Below are 16,575 nucleotides of genomic sequence, written 5' to 3' on the forward strand. Positions count from 1 at the left end.
AAGACGCAGACTTTGACCCTCCTGCGCTTTTCATTTCACAAAAAAACCCCAAGCAGTAACAATACACACTGCACCATATGTAACTGCAATCATGATGCAGCTATTAGCTACCAGGTTAGTTGAGCCAACAATCAGCTTTTAATTGGTAGCAGGCCCGCATTAAAAAGTTTCTTTCCCTTCTTATTCAAGCACATAGCCAGTTTCCAGCCACTAGCCAAAGCTCACAAGTGCTATTGGGACCAAAGCCTTTTTTTGGCAATGGAATTTTTTTTGTGTGCGCCCTGGGGGGGTATTTCCTACTACGTACAACAGCTTCTGCTGAAGATATACCAGTCTGCACAATCACTATGTCAATCCGCATCAATCCTCATCTCACTAATGCAATCTGCACAATTCTATCCTGCATGCAAGTAACGCTAAAAGAGGAATGTTGGTTGTGATATAGCAAAAAAATGTATTTGCCACAGTAGCCACTGGACACATTTAAAAAACTCAGGTTGGCTATGTTGACATGTTTTCCATTGAGATCTCCTCACTGGAATCCTGGTTTCATTTTATTTTGACTGCAAATTGCTCCAGCAGTAATCAAATTGAAAGGAAAGCTGAAATGCATATATTTGCAGCCACAAAGCGTCAAGACTGCTAAACTGCAGCCTTCTGAAAATTCACTGCTGACAGATCCATTTATAGAGGTCCCCACAGTTCACAGAAACTCATTTGCAGCCACTGTATTGCAGCACTCATCGGTACGTAACTGCTCAACACACAAGACCATTCCTGTTCTAAATATTACTGTGCACTTTTTTCTGTATGCTCTTAAATCGTCTCAGCTCTTTTCTCTACCCCATGGAAACCACTAGCCACAAGGAGCTGGATATCATAAAGTGGCATCTGCACACCTAAATAAAGAACCAAGTCCTACTATTTATTCATAAATACACAATCAAAAAAATGTTTTAAAAAGAACCATTTTCCTTAGCTGAGTGGATAAAAGGCTGCTCTTAGTGCAAAATATTTTCTTGGAATTCATTTAGCGAACCCACTCATTGTTTCCAGCCGCACTACAACAAAAACCACAACCACAGGCCAGTGCTAATTGGATCTCGAAGGTGGTCCCCTGCAATCTAATCAGTCACGACTCAACCCACTTCACTCACAAAAGAGGCGCAGTATCAAACTTTCAGGCGTCACGATTGCAGATTCTCCATTCGCCTCAGATGTAAACCCATCAGGCATTTAGCCTCACCCCCGCATGAAAACAAAAGAATTTCACATGCACCTCTCTCGCCACCATATATAGCTACCTTAAGAGCTCCAAAAAAAACCCACTGCTACAAAAGCCCTTCAGCTGCCCGGATACAATGCCACCATTTCAATGCCTCCTGAAGAGCCTTAAAAGGAGTGAATGGGCTTTTTTGGGGGCTTGCTTGATGCTAATTCAATTAAAATTTATAGCATTCACGATGCATTAAAATGCATGGTTTACATGTACAATAAATAAAGTGCAAGGTGGAGTGAATAATATCAAAAGAACAAAAGATGCTCAAAATTTAGTTCCATTCAATAGAACACACTAATTAGCAATTGAAGCAAAGATAGCGGTCCCAATGACCTAGCCTTAGCTGGAGGATCAGAAGCAACATAACGCTACTGCATAAAGGACAGCAATATATGATGGTAGGTCCTCATTTCTGCTGGGCTCTTTCAGTTCCAACTCAATTTAAAATAGGTCAGGACTTCAGGATTCATTTTAAAATCTTCTTTGTAGTGGAACATCATATGAAGAACCATCACTAAATCCCTCTGCTGTTGTCCACAATGGCTATTTTAGATATATTGGGTGGGGGTGGAGGGGGAAATCAATATTTTGTGTATATGCATGTTTGTCTCTTTTAACCTTGCATCACAGCGAGCAATTTAAAATGCAGCTTCTTTTTAAATGCCATGATTCAGCTGAGTGCTCTATTCCCTAGCCATCATTAGCTGAAGGAAAGAAAGGAACTCGCAGCCCACATACCAGCACAAACTCATTTTTCATTCATACTCTAGCTGCTAAAAATAATCCTTACCCTGGACGCAATAAGGAGGGGAGACAAAAAAAAATCTTGCATTACTTGAAAAGGCCACAGAGACAGGATATAAAATCATAACCCTAAATTTAATTAAAGGAATGCTGTACGCAGACTGAATCTTCCTACAGGTAGAAGTATACCTTGATTAAGCTCTGTGGTTTGCAATGCCTTAACTCAAACTTGAATTTAATAAAAGAGAGAATATTTTCCAAAGGATTAGCCAAATTTAACATTTTTTCAAAATTCATTGTATATACAACAACTTGTGTGTGCATATATACACAAATACACATTAATGCCCCAAGACACCTCACAGGAGAGTTAATAGATAAAATTTGATGCTGATCCTTGTAAAAATATTCAGGCTGGAAGCTTGGTCAAGAGTTGATGTGAAAGATTATCTTAAAAGGGGAGAGAAAAAAAGAGAGAATTCCTGAGTTTTAGGGCCTTGGGCAGCTGAAAGCGTGGCCGTCAATGGTGGAACAATTAATATGTAGATGTGAAAGAGGCCAGAAAAGGGATAGTGATTTTGGAGGATTGTAGAGCTGGAGGAGGTTAGGGATGAGGAGGAGGAGGAGCACACCCAGTTGGGCATTAGAGGAGGAGTGGTGTTAGGGAAGTACTGTGTGGTCAACTGTGTCAAATTCCTATAGATATGACCACAATGTTCAAGGGGCAACACTGTATAGTTTCATTTTGAAACAAAATAGTACAAAGCCTTCTCACGACAGAAACATTGTTATTACACAGCAACATTCAGCACAACATTTATGCCTCCACTATCTTTCCCCAGCTAAATCTATCACAAACCTCTTTTCCCCTCTCCCTTACTTGCATCAAGGGATACAGAGCCAAGGTGAATAAATAAAAGATACATATCAGCTTTCATTTAGATGAAGGGTGGGGTAGGTTCAAAGGGCCTTAAATGCCGAAGACCAAAATATTTGCTGCTTGGACCTTTTGACCAAAAAAATGGAGAAATGGATTTTTTTTGTTTTTAAGTGTTCCACTTTTAAAGTTAGTCACTCAGATCCTTTCTTTTTTTAAAAAAAAGAGCTACTTCATAACCTTAAAGTTACACGCTGTTACTGAGTACACTGGCCTCCCTGAAACAAAGCATCAGGGCTTTGTTTGACCAGCTTTCAAAAATAGTCCCAGCACTCAGCAGAATGGTCTTCCGGTCAACTGCATTCCACATGGAGGCACCAATGGAAAAAAAACAAGCAACTGCTGCAAATGAAGGGGGGGTGGGGAGAGGGTGGACGGCAGGATTCAGTTTACTGAGGCAAGAGATTTGCTCACATTGCAACTTTACCGGATTGTGTTTTTAGAGAAAGACTCCGCTCTTTCTGGCCAACAAAATAAACTAAATCAAAATCAAATTAACGGGGGCACAAATTAAAAAGGGGACAGCTCCCAAAAGGAGGGGAACCGGCCGAAACAAAGGACAAAGTGGAAAGGGAAACTTAAAACACCAAATCAAAATGTGATTAAAGGGGTCAATAATGCACCCCAGTCCCTGCGGTGCCCAGCTGGCACAGAAGGAGTCAACGGTGCCCTCAGACACCGCATGTTCCCAGAGACACCCGGCCATTAATACAGCCATGGCAGAGGGGCAGACAGGAGTGGTCTATCGACCCCCTCGATAGAAAAAGACTCCCCAGACCAATCATGTGCTAAATCTCAAAAAGTAGTTTATTAAGCTGGGTGTCTTTGCGCTTACAAAAATTGCAGGCAAACAAGATCATGTGTAATTGGGTGCTTAAAAAAAAAGGCTTTTGAAAGCTGAGCCAGTTATAAAGAGCGCTGACATTATCATACGCTTGAAACTGATGTCTCCCAGTCAATTGAAATGTGACTGAACTTGAGTGATCACCTAACTTTACCTCATTGCCAGTGGGAGCTAGATGCCATTTCTTCATTAAGACTAGGGTTGCTACTTGAGCTGATGTGCACGGCTGATCAAAACAACTCAAGTTCAGCTTGCACCATAAAATGCCTAGATTTGACTAGGCGAAGACAAAGAAAGTGTCAAATAATATTTAAGGATGGTGAAAATTTTCAAAATACGTCTATTGGCAAATGCAGTAACTAGCAATAACACTGGAGCCAGCCAGCATAGTCCTTTGTGCGAGGTGATTATTTTTCCATTCAGTTATAAAGTAGGTGCACTTGTTATCTTATTCCACATATATGTTTGACAACACAGTGTGTGTTTTGGCAACTGTGACGCAGCTATAACCTACGTCATTGTTATGCCTCTGCTATTCTGGATTACAAATTTCCAGGATGTCTGTCCTTCCCGAAGGGAAAGGAGGCGGAGGAGTGGGAGGGAGGAAGGTTTTGGGGGGGGGGGGGGGAAGAGATCATCAGCTTGCAGTAAAAGGAATTCTACCCGGAATTTAATGTTCTTTGACTCAGATCTGTGAAATGCAGGAACAAGCTGTGATGCCAAGATTGGCTGGTGGTGGGGCAGCTACTACACACACACTCATCCACAAAGAATCTGATTAAATAAGGATCACGATCAGAGTGGAATAACAGGCTCAGTTAAGATATGCAGTAAGTATATCAAGGAGGTCACTGACGACCCGAGAACAAAGCTATTTTGAGTAGGCATTATTCATGCAATCATTAAGACCACGTGGTGCAGTTGCTGATAACAGTTGCAGACTACGAGGACTTTATTTCCTCCACCCCTCTTCCATCAGCCTGACTTAGCTGACTGCTCACAAAGAATACAGGATTTCCAGTTTAAAAGTACATTCTCCCCAGGAAATATGCTTATCTACATTACCAGACCAGTCTGAGCAGAGAAAGAGAGAGAGAGATTGGGCTAATGAACAATGAAACATCATTTTTAAAATATATACTAAAAAAGCTACATTTCCAATGAACCTGTCAAGCTCGAATCATAAAGCTGAAATTGCTTGCTTAGCATATTGCCTGCATCCAATGGGCAAAATATACAACTGAACATTTAATATTAATACAATGGCTGGCAGGATCTAGATTTCACACATATAATTAACTGCCCCTGTCCCCGCCACTCCAACATATCCTCATTACCTGTGTAAGTTATAGAATCCCTATAGGGCAGGAGAGACCATTCAGCCTGTCAAGTCTGCACTGATCACAACCCCACCCTGGCCCTATTCCCATAACCCCACATATTTACCCTGCTAATCCCTGCGACATTAGGGTCAATTTACCATGGCCAATCAACCTAATCCCCACATCACTGGACTGTGGGTGGAAACCAGAGCCCCCGGGAGAAACCCACGCAGACACAGGGAAAACATGCAAACTCTATACAGACAGTGACCCAAGTTGGGAATCGAATCCGGGTCCCTGGCACTGTGAGGCAGCTATGCTAACCATTGTGCTGCCCATAAATAAAACAGAACAATCGATTCGGGGATGTTAAAAAGTCATTGGAGAGAGTGTCTCAAGTCTGATCTGATGGTACTGTACATCAATTAAAGGCAAACAGGCTCCAGCTATTTATATATTTTCTTTAAAAAAAAATCAAAGGTGAGCTTCCCAATTTCTTTAAAAAAAATCAAAGGTGAGCTCCCCAATGCTATGTACAGCGACATCCCATTAACGCGGGTGGGAAACAATTGCATTTAACAGCAGTATCTGAAAGGCACCTTTTGTGTCAGAAATAAGCCCGAACACTGCGGAATCTGCAATAAGACGAGGAAGCTGGGAAAAAAACCTCAGCAAATCCAACGCTTTGACAAAGGGTCATCTGGACTCGAAACGTTTTCTCTCCTTACAGATGCTGCCAGACCTGCTGAGGTTTTCCAGCATATTCTCTTTTGGTTTCAGATTCCAGCATCCGGAGTAACTTGCTTCCACCCAACGTCAAACTGTTTCTCTGCTGATAGACCCTGCTGAGGTTCCCCCAGCTTCCTCTGGCCTGGGTTTTATTTGTGTCGCCTCGATCTACATCATACGAATTGGATGCTCAGTTTGAATATATATAGTTTTTGGAAGCAATGCAGTGTGTGTGTGAGAGAGAGAGGGGGGGTGGGGTGTAGGTTAAGATTGAACTGTGCGGCTGCTTTGCCTGGGTCCAACTGGGCTACAGATCCGGCCTTTTATGCAGACCTGTAACAAAAGGAGCGGCTTAAAGCATTGAGAGATGTCGCAGACGGCTCAAAGACTATCTTGACAGCCAGTCGTCTGGGCTGCGTGGCCAAGTCAGCGCCGCCCCATCCCCACAGCAGTATCTTGTCCATTTAAACCAGACAGGACTTCAAAAGGAAATTGTGTCAGCGGCAAAGCAAGGAAGTAAAATTAAGCTGCAGCATTCAGCCTGACATTGCCTCTGCATTAATCCGAGTCTTTTTTTAAAAAGAGCCTCTTACTCACACATCAAAATAATCAAAATGCATTTTTAAACAAAAAAAAGCAGCTATCTGAAGCCCATCAGGAAACCTTCTAACAAAAGTCACTGGTAACCGAGACCAGGCGAATTATTTAGCAGTTCCACTTTATCGGGGGGGGGGGGGAGGATGGTGATGGTTAGGATTAGAAAAGGGGAGATAAATTGTTGGTGAACTTAGGAGGTGAAAGGTGAATCCACGGTTCAGGAAATCTGGTGGGGTGGGGGGGGGCGGGGAGGAGACTGGGGGGAGGAGGAGAAAGAGAAGCTTTTCACTATCGGGTCACGCTACAGGAGGAGGTCTTGCGAGTCGTCACCAGAGGGAGGAGTTTTGGGTCCGAACAATATTCTCTGTGTAGATTAAACACAGCTGTCGTCAAGGAACTCCCAAGTGTTCCATGAAACACGCACACCCTGAACAATACAGAGAAAAAAGGACACAGGGACCTGGGGGGGATGGTCTCCGGAGCTGCGTTGTAAAACATTCAGACCCCCTGGAGCCGGATCCGAGGGGCTGAATTCACACACCAGTGACATTAGACACTAACATCGCGGTTGATATAGATATTGAGGTGCAACATTTAAGAAATGTAACTGGCCAAAATCTATATATCACTTGACAGCAGTTGTAACTGACCAAGTCTAAATTAATCTACAGTATTATCGTAACATGCACGCAAAGTTTTATTAATAAAATGCATATCTTTAAGTGTGAAATTCGCAGGAATCCATTCTCATATAGGCATCTGTCAAGGTCCAAATTAGCACAGCAATGGAATATAACTTCGACTTGCAACTTTGCGTTTAATTATCAAACATTTCTTGTACATATCCAGAATGTATCACGCATAGTCATCAGCTGGGCTGTCATTGTACTGTGCTGCCGGCTTTAAACCTTACCTGAGTTTCCGTTAAGCTTTCCAAAGCTTGCATGACTGATTGCTCCGGGCGAGAAGCTTGAGACTTGGGGAGGCAAAACAAAATGAAAGATTTTAATTATAGTACAAATCTTTTCAAACAAAAGGTAAGAAAAAAAATCAAAATGCGACGACAGACACATCGATATTCGATAAACCAGATCAGACGGCGAGCTTACCATGAGTCCAGCCTCCACGGTAGGAACAAGGGTTAGTTTGCTTCCTTCGGCTACTCCGTGATCTTGCAGCTTTCCCGAATTTAAACGCCTAAAAGTTTTTGTTTTGAAAAAGAGAAAGCACAAGATACAAACCAGAGCTCAGAAATATACCTCCACAGAAGGATCATTTAAACTGCATAAACACGGGGGGGGGGGGGGGGGGGTGGCTGGGGAAACGGCACAAGCTTCACGAACGAGTTCAAAAGGACATCCTAATGGAAAGTTTACATCGCTAGACTGCCATTAACTAACAAAGTAACACAGGCTTGGTTATGAATGACTTACTGCCTGGCGCATAAACTGGTCATGGAAATTCGGATGGGGAGGGGAGAGGGGGGCTTTGCTTCAGAACAAAGGTGGGGGGTGCAGTTGTACGTACGTTTCTTTGTGCAAGAGGACTAGACGCTCCTTGGCAACCTTCAAACGCTGCGATAACCTCCTCTTGAGTCCCTCTACTGTCTCGTCTACTGGAACAGAAAGATCATACTGGGCTCCGGTCGTCGTATTGATAACTACACGCATTGAAGGCTCGTTCGGATGGGCCTCGCAAGTTGGGGCTCGGCTGCAGCTCCTGGTGCTTGTATGGTCCATTCGATTACCTCTGATCGGTCTCTTTGAGTCAACAAAAAAGGTCCCTCAGACACTTAAAAGGAATCATGCAAATGTCGTGTGCGTGTAAAGAGAAGGTGGATTGGCAAAAAAAATCCCAACGCTCTCTTGATTAACCAAAAGGGCTGCGATCTTTCTCTTTTATGATTTGTTTTTTTTTGGTGGGGGGAAGAGGTTGATCCGTTTGAGGCTTTTTCCTTCGAAAGGTCTGGAGGTAAAAGGGGGAGGGGGGTGAGGGAAGAGAAGACGAAGAAAAAGCACTAGTGATTTGAGCTCAGAGCTCTAAAGTGTGCCTCTCCCTCTCACACACACACACACACACAGCCCCTGACTGACTCTGGCTGACTCCGCCGCGGTCCCCGGGAGAGTAATCCTCATAGAACGTTCTGTAACAAAGAAAACACAGCGTCAGCCAATCAGCGCCGCCGCCCTCCCCGCATGTATCCACCTGTTCCCGGGCACCAGCCAATGGGCTGCCACCTCCATTGTGACGTCAGGCGCCCAGCCAGTCAGTTTCAGCCATTCACAAAAGACTGCGCCGCCTGCCACGGTACAGCCCGGCTCCCTCCTCCCCCACCGCTCTCTCTCCACTCACTCACACACAGTATACCTGAATTGAAATTCGCAATGAATCAAGAAACAAAGCTTATGTTTCAGAGCTGCAAACGTTGTGTCCCAGATCTTTTCGAAAGTCTGCATTTATACCCCCCAAAAAAACACCTCAATGAGAGGATGCCCCCCTCCCCAAAATCCTACACAATTCTCCCATTTATTGAATCCAAAAATCACGTATTGAGAATGAATCAAACGTCAGTCTCTTCCCCCCTCTCACCCTCCCAGCAAGCAAATACATTTGCTCCCTACCCCCCGCGCTCTCTTTCCACACACACACTGTATACCTGAACTGAAATTCGCAATGAATCAAGAAACAAAGCTTATGTTTCAGAGAGCTGCAAACGTTGTGTCTCAGATCTTTTCGAAAGTCTGCAATAAAAAAATTCCCCTTCGCCACCCCAAAAAAAACACCTCAATGAGAGAATGCCCCCCTCCCCAAAATCCTACACAATTCTCTCATTTATCGAATCCAAAAATCACGTATTGTGCTTGAGAATGAATCAAACGTCAGTCTCTTCCCCCTCTCTCACCCTCCCAGCAAGCAAATACATTTGCTCCCTCCCCCGCTCTCTCTCTCTCCACACTCACACTCTGTATACCTGAACTGAAATTCGCAATGAATCAAGAAACAAAGCTTATGTTTCAGAGAGCTGCAAATGCTCTGCCCCATATCTTTCTAAACTCCGCAAAAAAATCTCTTCCGCCAAAAAGCACCTTTAATGAGAATGCCCCCTTCCTAAAATCCCACACAATCTCAATTTTTCCATTTACTGAATCCAAAAGAACCCACAATAACCACGTATTGTGCTTAAGAATGAATCAAACGTGCTTGCCAGTCTCTCCCTCTCCCCCTCCCCCTTCCCACTCCTCCAGCAAGCAAATACATTGTAGTCGAATCTATACTTCAGTAATGAACATTTGCGTGCAATTTTCATCCACATGGGTAATCTTGGACAATAGAAATAATATTTTCGTCCCTCGATTTGCAGCAAGAAAAGAATGGATTTAAAAAAATAAATATCTTTTGCAATGTATTTGTCCCGGAACCTGGGGTCCGCTTCAAAGAAAAACGCTGAATTTAAATTAGACTTCATTCTAATGTAATCTGACCGATTTTAGTCGGGGCTGGGGGGGGGGGGGGGGTAATGCATTACTTAAAATTCCAGCCCGCTCCTGTAAATTAACCATTACACATTCTGAATTATCCCAATTCAGAGACTCCGGCTGCGTGACTCATTGCTGTTTGTACTAAAGCCTGAATTATAAGTATTCCGGTGACTTATTTGCATCAGTACTATAAAGATATTAATGAAAACCTCCGCCAGCTTGCTGTTGTTACCTAACAGAAACGCCACCGTCGCTCAGTAAACGAGCAACAGTGCGACCTTCTGACAAATTGTGGTACTGCTTCAGCGAAACGAACGATTGGTAACACACACATTGATGAGGACGGACCACTCAACAATGCCTCAAACTTTTCAAACATTTCCGTGCTGGAAGAAGCAACCGTTTTGGGGAAATCGGGACAAGAGGAGCTGACTTGGGCTAAAAGAAAAGGAGCCCACGCCCCCCCCCTCCCATCCACACAAACAGTTAAATGGTGCAGTAACAAAGCTATCCCACACGAAGTCCCCACAGTACTTACTCGCAGTCAACAGTACATATGACCTTTTTCACATTCACTGATACAGATTGGCTTCACTGAATACTGAGCTTTTTTTTTAATGGAATTAGAACCATTTAGTTTTGTGGAACTTATACAGCGTGTTTTTTTAGCTGAATTTCTTCAATGACTGAGTTTTTACTAACTGACTATTGTTGCCAGATCGTTTTTGTTACGCAAGGTGACCTATTCTATGGAGGGCACGGCAATCTTGCGTTCTGACGAAGGGTCATCCAGACTCGAAACGTTGGTTCTATTCTCTCTCCACAGATGCTGTCAGACCTGCAGAGATTTTCCAGCATTTTCTGTTTTTTTATTATTATTGTTTTGTATCTTACTGACTTACCAGTTTTAATTAAATCGCACTTATTCTTAAACGGCGGCGGCCTCACTTCATAAAGTAGGTTCCTTTAAGTTAGGGGGCACCAATTGTAAATCCCTTTCAAGGTCGGGTGGCTGGCTTGCTGGCAGTCCTCCTGAAGTTGCTGCTTTAAGTGCTTGGCTCGGGCGGGTTGTCTTTGCTATTTAAGGAGATAGATGTGACGCCGACGCCCGGGTGCGGTGGGAGTCTGGAAATGCAGGAAGCCTTTCAGCAACAAAGGCGGAGCCATAATAACTGGCTGACATCACCAGCAATAGCAACCACAGTCACTCTTTCAGTTTTAGAAGTCAGCGAGGCAAAAAAAACAAAGGCATTTTCTCACGGGGGGATTGGGGGGAGGGAGAGATTGCACGAACCCCCTCCCCTCAATCAGACAAAGTTTGGAGCTTTTGTCTCCTTTGTCGGGATGGGCTTAACTGGCTGGCAACTCGTGATAGCTTGGGGGCACTCTCTTGGCACAGAACATAGTTACGCGATTACGTGGTTAGGTGGTGTCATAACAAACAGCTATCAACATTTAATATCAGACCCTAGGACATTAGTAACGCACTTCTAGGGTTTGTGTTCTGCGCGCGTCATACAGAATGCATTCCCCACCAAAAAAAAAGTCAATTCCAATTAAATTGTGGCGTTGCACACATACCTTTGTTCTGTCAGCCCGCTCTTTCCGATACAAAGTATTTAATATTGAACAGACGTGACTGCCTGTCTGCAATTCTAATGATCAAATACATCCAAGCTACTATTCAAAATCGAGCGCAGGATTAATCCCACGGGTTTGGGACAGCGGTACAGATCAATAATGGTTAGACTATGACAAACACGATTCAAATGAATTATCTCTGATTTTGCATTATACACTCAAGCCAGGAGTTGGCATCACCTTCGAGCACACACATACTCACACACAGCTGATGCTCTCAGAAGGGAACACTAATAATTTGTCTCAGGGTTGGTCAAATTAACTTTCTCTGTGACTCACAGTTACTGTCATTTTAAAGTCACTATGGGGAATGACTTGAACGGAGAAGGCGTTTCTGTTACTGGCAGTGATGTCTCACACAGGAACACATTTTTCACATTAGAACACCACTGCACTGTTTATATTAGAGAGCTGCTTTTGGACCAAGATTTGTAAACTGTGGATTCGTCTCCAAAACCTGCAAATTGGATATAGCTTCAGGTAGGAAAGGCATGGGAAGACTTGGCCAACACATAACAATCCAGCCTGCTCTGTTAAGTCAATGGTGTTTGAATCAAAACATTTTTTTTAAATAAAAAGAACAAGAAAACTTAATAACTCAAGTTACAGGGACCCAAGAGACACATTCCTGAGATTTTATTTTGGAAAGGTTGTTATTCCTCCTCCCCCCACTTCCCAGTTCAAATGAGATTGGCAGTCAGCTATAGGCAGTAATCCTGGGCACTTCAATGTGCAACTTGTTTGAGCACCTGGTGTAAAAGGTAGGCTGACCCCTGGTATTCATTGGGAGGAAAATCCTCTTTTAGCTGACGGGGAAAAGAATCACAGTTGAAGCCAAGCTCTTGGCTCCATAAACATGTAACTCAACACCGAGCACATAGTGTGCCTGATGGCTCACCAACTGCCAGCTCGCCACTGACTCACAGCCTGGAACCTCTGCAATTCCACTGGCACCGATGTGGACACAGTAGTGACTCTGTGGTGAGATGCAAGAGCCACAGGAAATGACAAATTTGGGAGAATGCTGTCCCTCTGCAACAACCTGCTGAACTGGTTTGTGAGGGCAGGCACAATAGCACAGAGCTGAAGCTTTTTTTGGACAAGGCAATCTTTGTCAATTCAGGAGGGCGTTTAATCAATGGGGAATTGGTCAAGATTTTTGGGGCTAGGGAACACCGTTACCACTCAGTTCCATGTCCATCCCTCCAACTCATAGAAATCATAGAAACCCAACAGCGCAGGAAGAGGCCATTCGGCCCATCGAGTGTGCACCAACTCTTCAACATAGCATCCTAACCAGGCCCACCCCATCTCCATTAATCCCCTAGCCTTCACATCTTGGGACACTAAGGGGCATGACTAATCCACCTTACTGCACATCTTTGGACTGCAACATATTCGAACCCTATGTGGCCAGGACTGCAGTCAATCTCACCATGGCCTTCAGCACAGTCTAACACTCCTCCTCCACTCATTTGGCCTACTTCCCTCTGCTCTATTTGTCTCAACACAGCAGAAACGTATCTAGGAGTAGGGTCTCCAGCTATACCTGGGTCATCTCAGATAGCCTCCCTCCCTCACCCTCATCAAACTTCTTTCTTCTAGCACCCCGTGATTCTACAGAGCAGAGGTTGCTGCAGGATGTATCCCAGTGAGAAAGATTAAAAATCAGGAACAGGAGAGGTTTTTGTTTACTCATGGGTCATGGATATTGCTGGTTGGCCAGCATTTATTGCCCATCCCTAGTTGCCCTTGAGAAGGTGTTGGTGAGCTGCCTTCTTGAGCAATTGATACAACTGAATGGCTTGGTAGGCCACTTCAGAGGGCAGTTGAGAGTCAACTACATTGCTGTGGCTCTGCAGTCATATGTAGGCCAGACCAGGTAAGGACGGCACATTTCCTTCCCAAAAGGGCATTAGTGAACCAGATGGGTTTTTTCGACAATGGTTTCATGATTGTCAGTAGATTCTTAATTCCAGATATTTTTATTGAATTCAAATTCCACTATCTGCCTTGGCAGGATTTGAACCCTGGTCCCCTGAACATTAATTGAGTTTCTGGATTAATAGGCCAGCAATAAGCCATCGCCTCCCCTATGGAAAAATAACAGGAACTAGAGAAGAGATAATCATTCTTAATAGCAAACCTCATCACTTATAAAGAAGTCTTGTGCTCTGGGTCCCATGAGAAGTCTGTATTTAGAAGTTTGTTATAAAAATCACTGCACTCCTCAACTCTGCTGGTGTCCCTTGCACATTTCCTGTCGTCAATTCTTATTTTTCTCCCCACTCTTGATTCAGCTGCTGTCTCTCCTGTGTATGATTCTGTCGTGACTTCTGTTAATTCAGATCACAATCTTCTTGTCCCTGTGTCCATGACCACAGAGCTGGACACCACCCCTTATCTCCCTCCCCCTTTTGCTTCTGGTGGGCTGCAGCTGGATGCTGGCCTCCGGTGCTTGACTGCTGAGGTCTGCCTGGCTCTTTGTGATTGCCTGGCTTCTGTTAGCTGGCTGGTTATGAAGGTGTCTGACTATTCCAGGTCTCTGTTTCCTGTCCTGCTACTGGGAGCTTCAGTTCCTACCTTGCTGTGTTAAGTCACTTGATTCCTTTCTCATCAGCTGCTGCAAGTTCATAAGTGAGGTATCCTTCTCTAAACCTGTATTGGTTCTAAAGTTAAAACTCTCAGGATTTGTTTTAAGACTGCTGGTGTGTCTGAGCCCAGTGACAGTGCATCCCAGTAGCAATATAGATTGTGTTTGTGCTTGGCACATACTAACTATTCTGTCCATGCACTTGGTAGCAGGTACCACAGAAACCTGCTACATTACTTGCAAAAAGAATGAGAACTTACACACGAAAAATGTGTACTCACACACCAGAAATGTGTACTCACTGACCAGAAAAGTGTACTCATGCATGAAGGCCCAGCTCACGATGTATAAAAGCAGCATTGCCATCGTTATTTCTTCCTTGCAACATAAAACTCGAAAAATGTCGCAGGACTTACATACACTCATTAATATAAATTGTGAATAATACTGGCTCCAGCACCCATCTTGTAGGGCTCTGGCAAAGGGATTAGGTTTGGGCTGGCACAGAAAGAGCCGTTCAAGTGCTACAGAACTTCAGGTCTTGTCTAAGGTTTCCTCCCACAGTCCAAAGATGTGTGGGTTAGGTTTATTGGCCATGTTAAATTGCCCATTAGTGTCTGGGAGATTAATAAGGTAATAAATAGGGCCACAGGGATAGGGCCTGCATGGGATTATGGTTGGTGAAGACTTGATGGCTGAATGGCCTCCTTCTGCACTGTAGCGATTCTATGATTTTATTCTATGAAGGTGCTGTTTCAGGGTTAATTGTATTGGTCATTAGGGAGAACTCCCCTGTACTTTGAATAGTGCTGAGAGCCTTAACATGTATCTAAGAATGCAGTCAAGGCCGTGGCTTAAAAAAGTTTTGGCGGCATGATGGCACAGTGGTTAGCACTGCTGCCTCACAGCTCCAGGGACCTGGGTTTGATTCCCACCTTGGGTCACTGTCTGGATGGAGTTTGAACATTCTCCCTGTGTCTGCGTGGGTTTTCTCCAGGTGCTCCGGTTTCCTCCCACAGTCCAAAGATGTGTGGGTTAGGTTGATTCCCCATGCTAAATTACCCATTGTGTCCCATGATGTATAGGTTAGAGGGATTAGCAAGATAAATGTGGGGATTGTGGGGACAGCACCTGGGCTGGGATTGATGTCGGTGCAGACTTGATGGGCCAAATGGTCTCCTTCTGCACTGTAGGGTTTCTATGGGTAAATACTATAACACGAAGACATTATCAGAAAACATGATTCCAAATTTATGTTCTCAAAATCCAGTTTTGTCTCTGCATCATGTCTATTAATTCTACAATTGTAGCTGTGCTTTTTGTTTCCAATGCCAAGCTGTGCATGAGCCAAAGCTTAATTAACATCGGCAAGACCAAAGTTAGTGGCCTGGACTTTGCTGTAATGATACCAGCAATGCTATTAACGCTAGCCATTATTACAGGATAAATCTGACTGCAACATCTGGCATCTACAAAAGTGCAGTTAAACGTGGAAAGCCAAAGGTTGCTGAAAGAGAGGTTGCTGAAAGAGATATCTCATCCCTGTACAGGGAGCTCTACTGCAGTCTTTGCTGATAGGCTTGGTGCTGAAATCACTAATGGCACGGGATTTGAACACAATCATTACTGCAGTTCCACAATAATGACAGCTGAAAAAAATAGTGCTGGTGCATTTAGGAGTAAATGAGTTTTTCAATGGCATAATAAGTGCAAATAGTTACTGAGCATCAGGGTGAAAGGTAGCTATTCAGAGTGACAGAAAGTGAGAAGGTGGGTCCCTGAAAGGGTAGGTGTTGGAACGAATGTTGCTCACAATTTATATTAATGATTTAGACTTTGCAATCAAAAACACGATTTCCAAATTGAAGACCAAATGCTAAATTGAAAAAGATAGTCATGGAAGAGGGCTGCAATAAATTACAAGCAGACATTCATATACCTGGCATGGTGGCACAATGGTTAAAACTGCTGCCTCACAGGGCCAGGGACCTGGGTTCAGTTCTCAGCTTGGGTCACTGTCTGTGTGGAGTCTGCACATTCTCCCCATGTTTCTTCCGGGGTCCAAAAGACATGCTGGTTAGGTGTATTGGCCATGCTAAATTCTCCCTCAGTGTGTCCGAACAGGTGCTGGAGTATGGCGATTAGGGGATTTTCACAGTAACTTTATTGCAGTGTTAATGTAAGCCTACTTGTGACACCAATAGATACATTTTAAACTCTTATTCCAGGGAGCATTGAACACAGCTCCCTGAGAAAATAAATTCAATGTATTCCAAAACTAAAACCTAGGACTTCCTTAGTTTATGTAGTTGAACCCATGATGTTCTGTTATTGCACACTAAGCAATTAGGGCCTTTCAATATTAAATTTGCCACAAACTTGTCTCACTGAAGTATCATGAGGATGCTTT

At 43.8% G+C, this 16,575-nt stretch overlaps 1 protein-coding gene across 2 annotated transcripts in view; it reads right to left on the reverse strand.

The window, feature by feature from the left end:
- LOC145358783 (midnolin-like) overlaps window positions 1-11,012 on the reverse strand; it is a 33,146-nt gene extending 22,134 nt beyond the window's left edge. The window contains exons 1-4 of one of the 2 annotated variants that reach the window (XM_080213071.1): window positions 10,834-11,012; window positions 7,980-8,417; window positions 7,562-7,649; window positions 7,366-7,428 (exon numbers count right to left, since the gene is read on the reverse strand). In XM_080213071.1, the coding sequence (XP_080069197.1) occupies window positions 7,366-7,428; window positions 7,562-7,649; window positions 7,980-8,191 (363 nt within the window). In that variant the 5' untranslated portion in view covers window positions 8,192-8,417; window positions 10,834-11,012. Of the gene's footprint in view, window positions 1-7,365; window positions 7,429-7,561; window positions 7,650-7,979; window positions 8,596-10,833 lie in introns of both variants that reach the window. The other variant, XM_080213070.1, reaches the window with a different exon arrangement.
- Window positions 11,013-16,575: the final 5,563 nt, after the last annotated feature.

The sequence above is a fragment of the Carcharhinus amblyrhynchos genome, chromosome 26, assembly GCF_965287045.1.
Source record: "Carcharhinus amblyrhynchos chromosome 26, sCarAmb.v2.hapA, whole genome shotgun sequence".
NCBI classification, from domain to species: domain Eukaryota; kingdom Metazoa; phylum Chordata; class Chondrichthyes; order Carcharhiniformes; family Carcharhinidae; genus Carcharhinus; species Carcharhinus amblyrhynchos.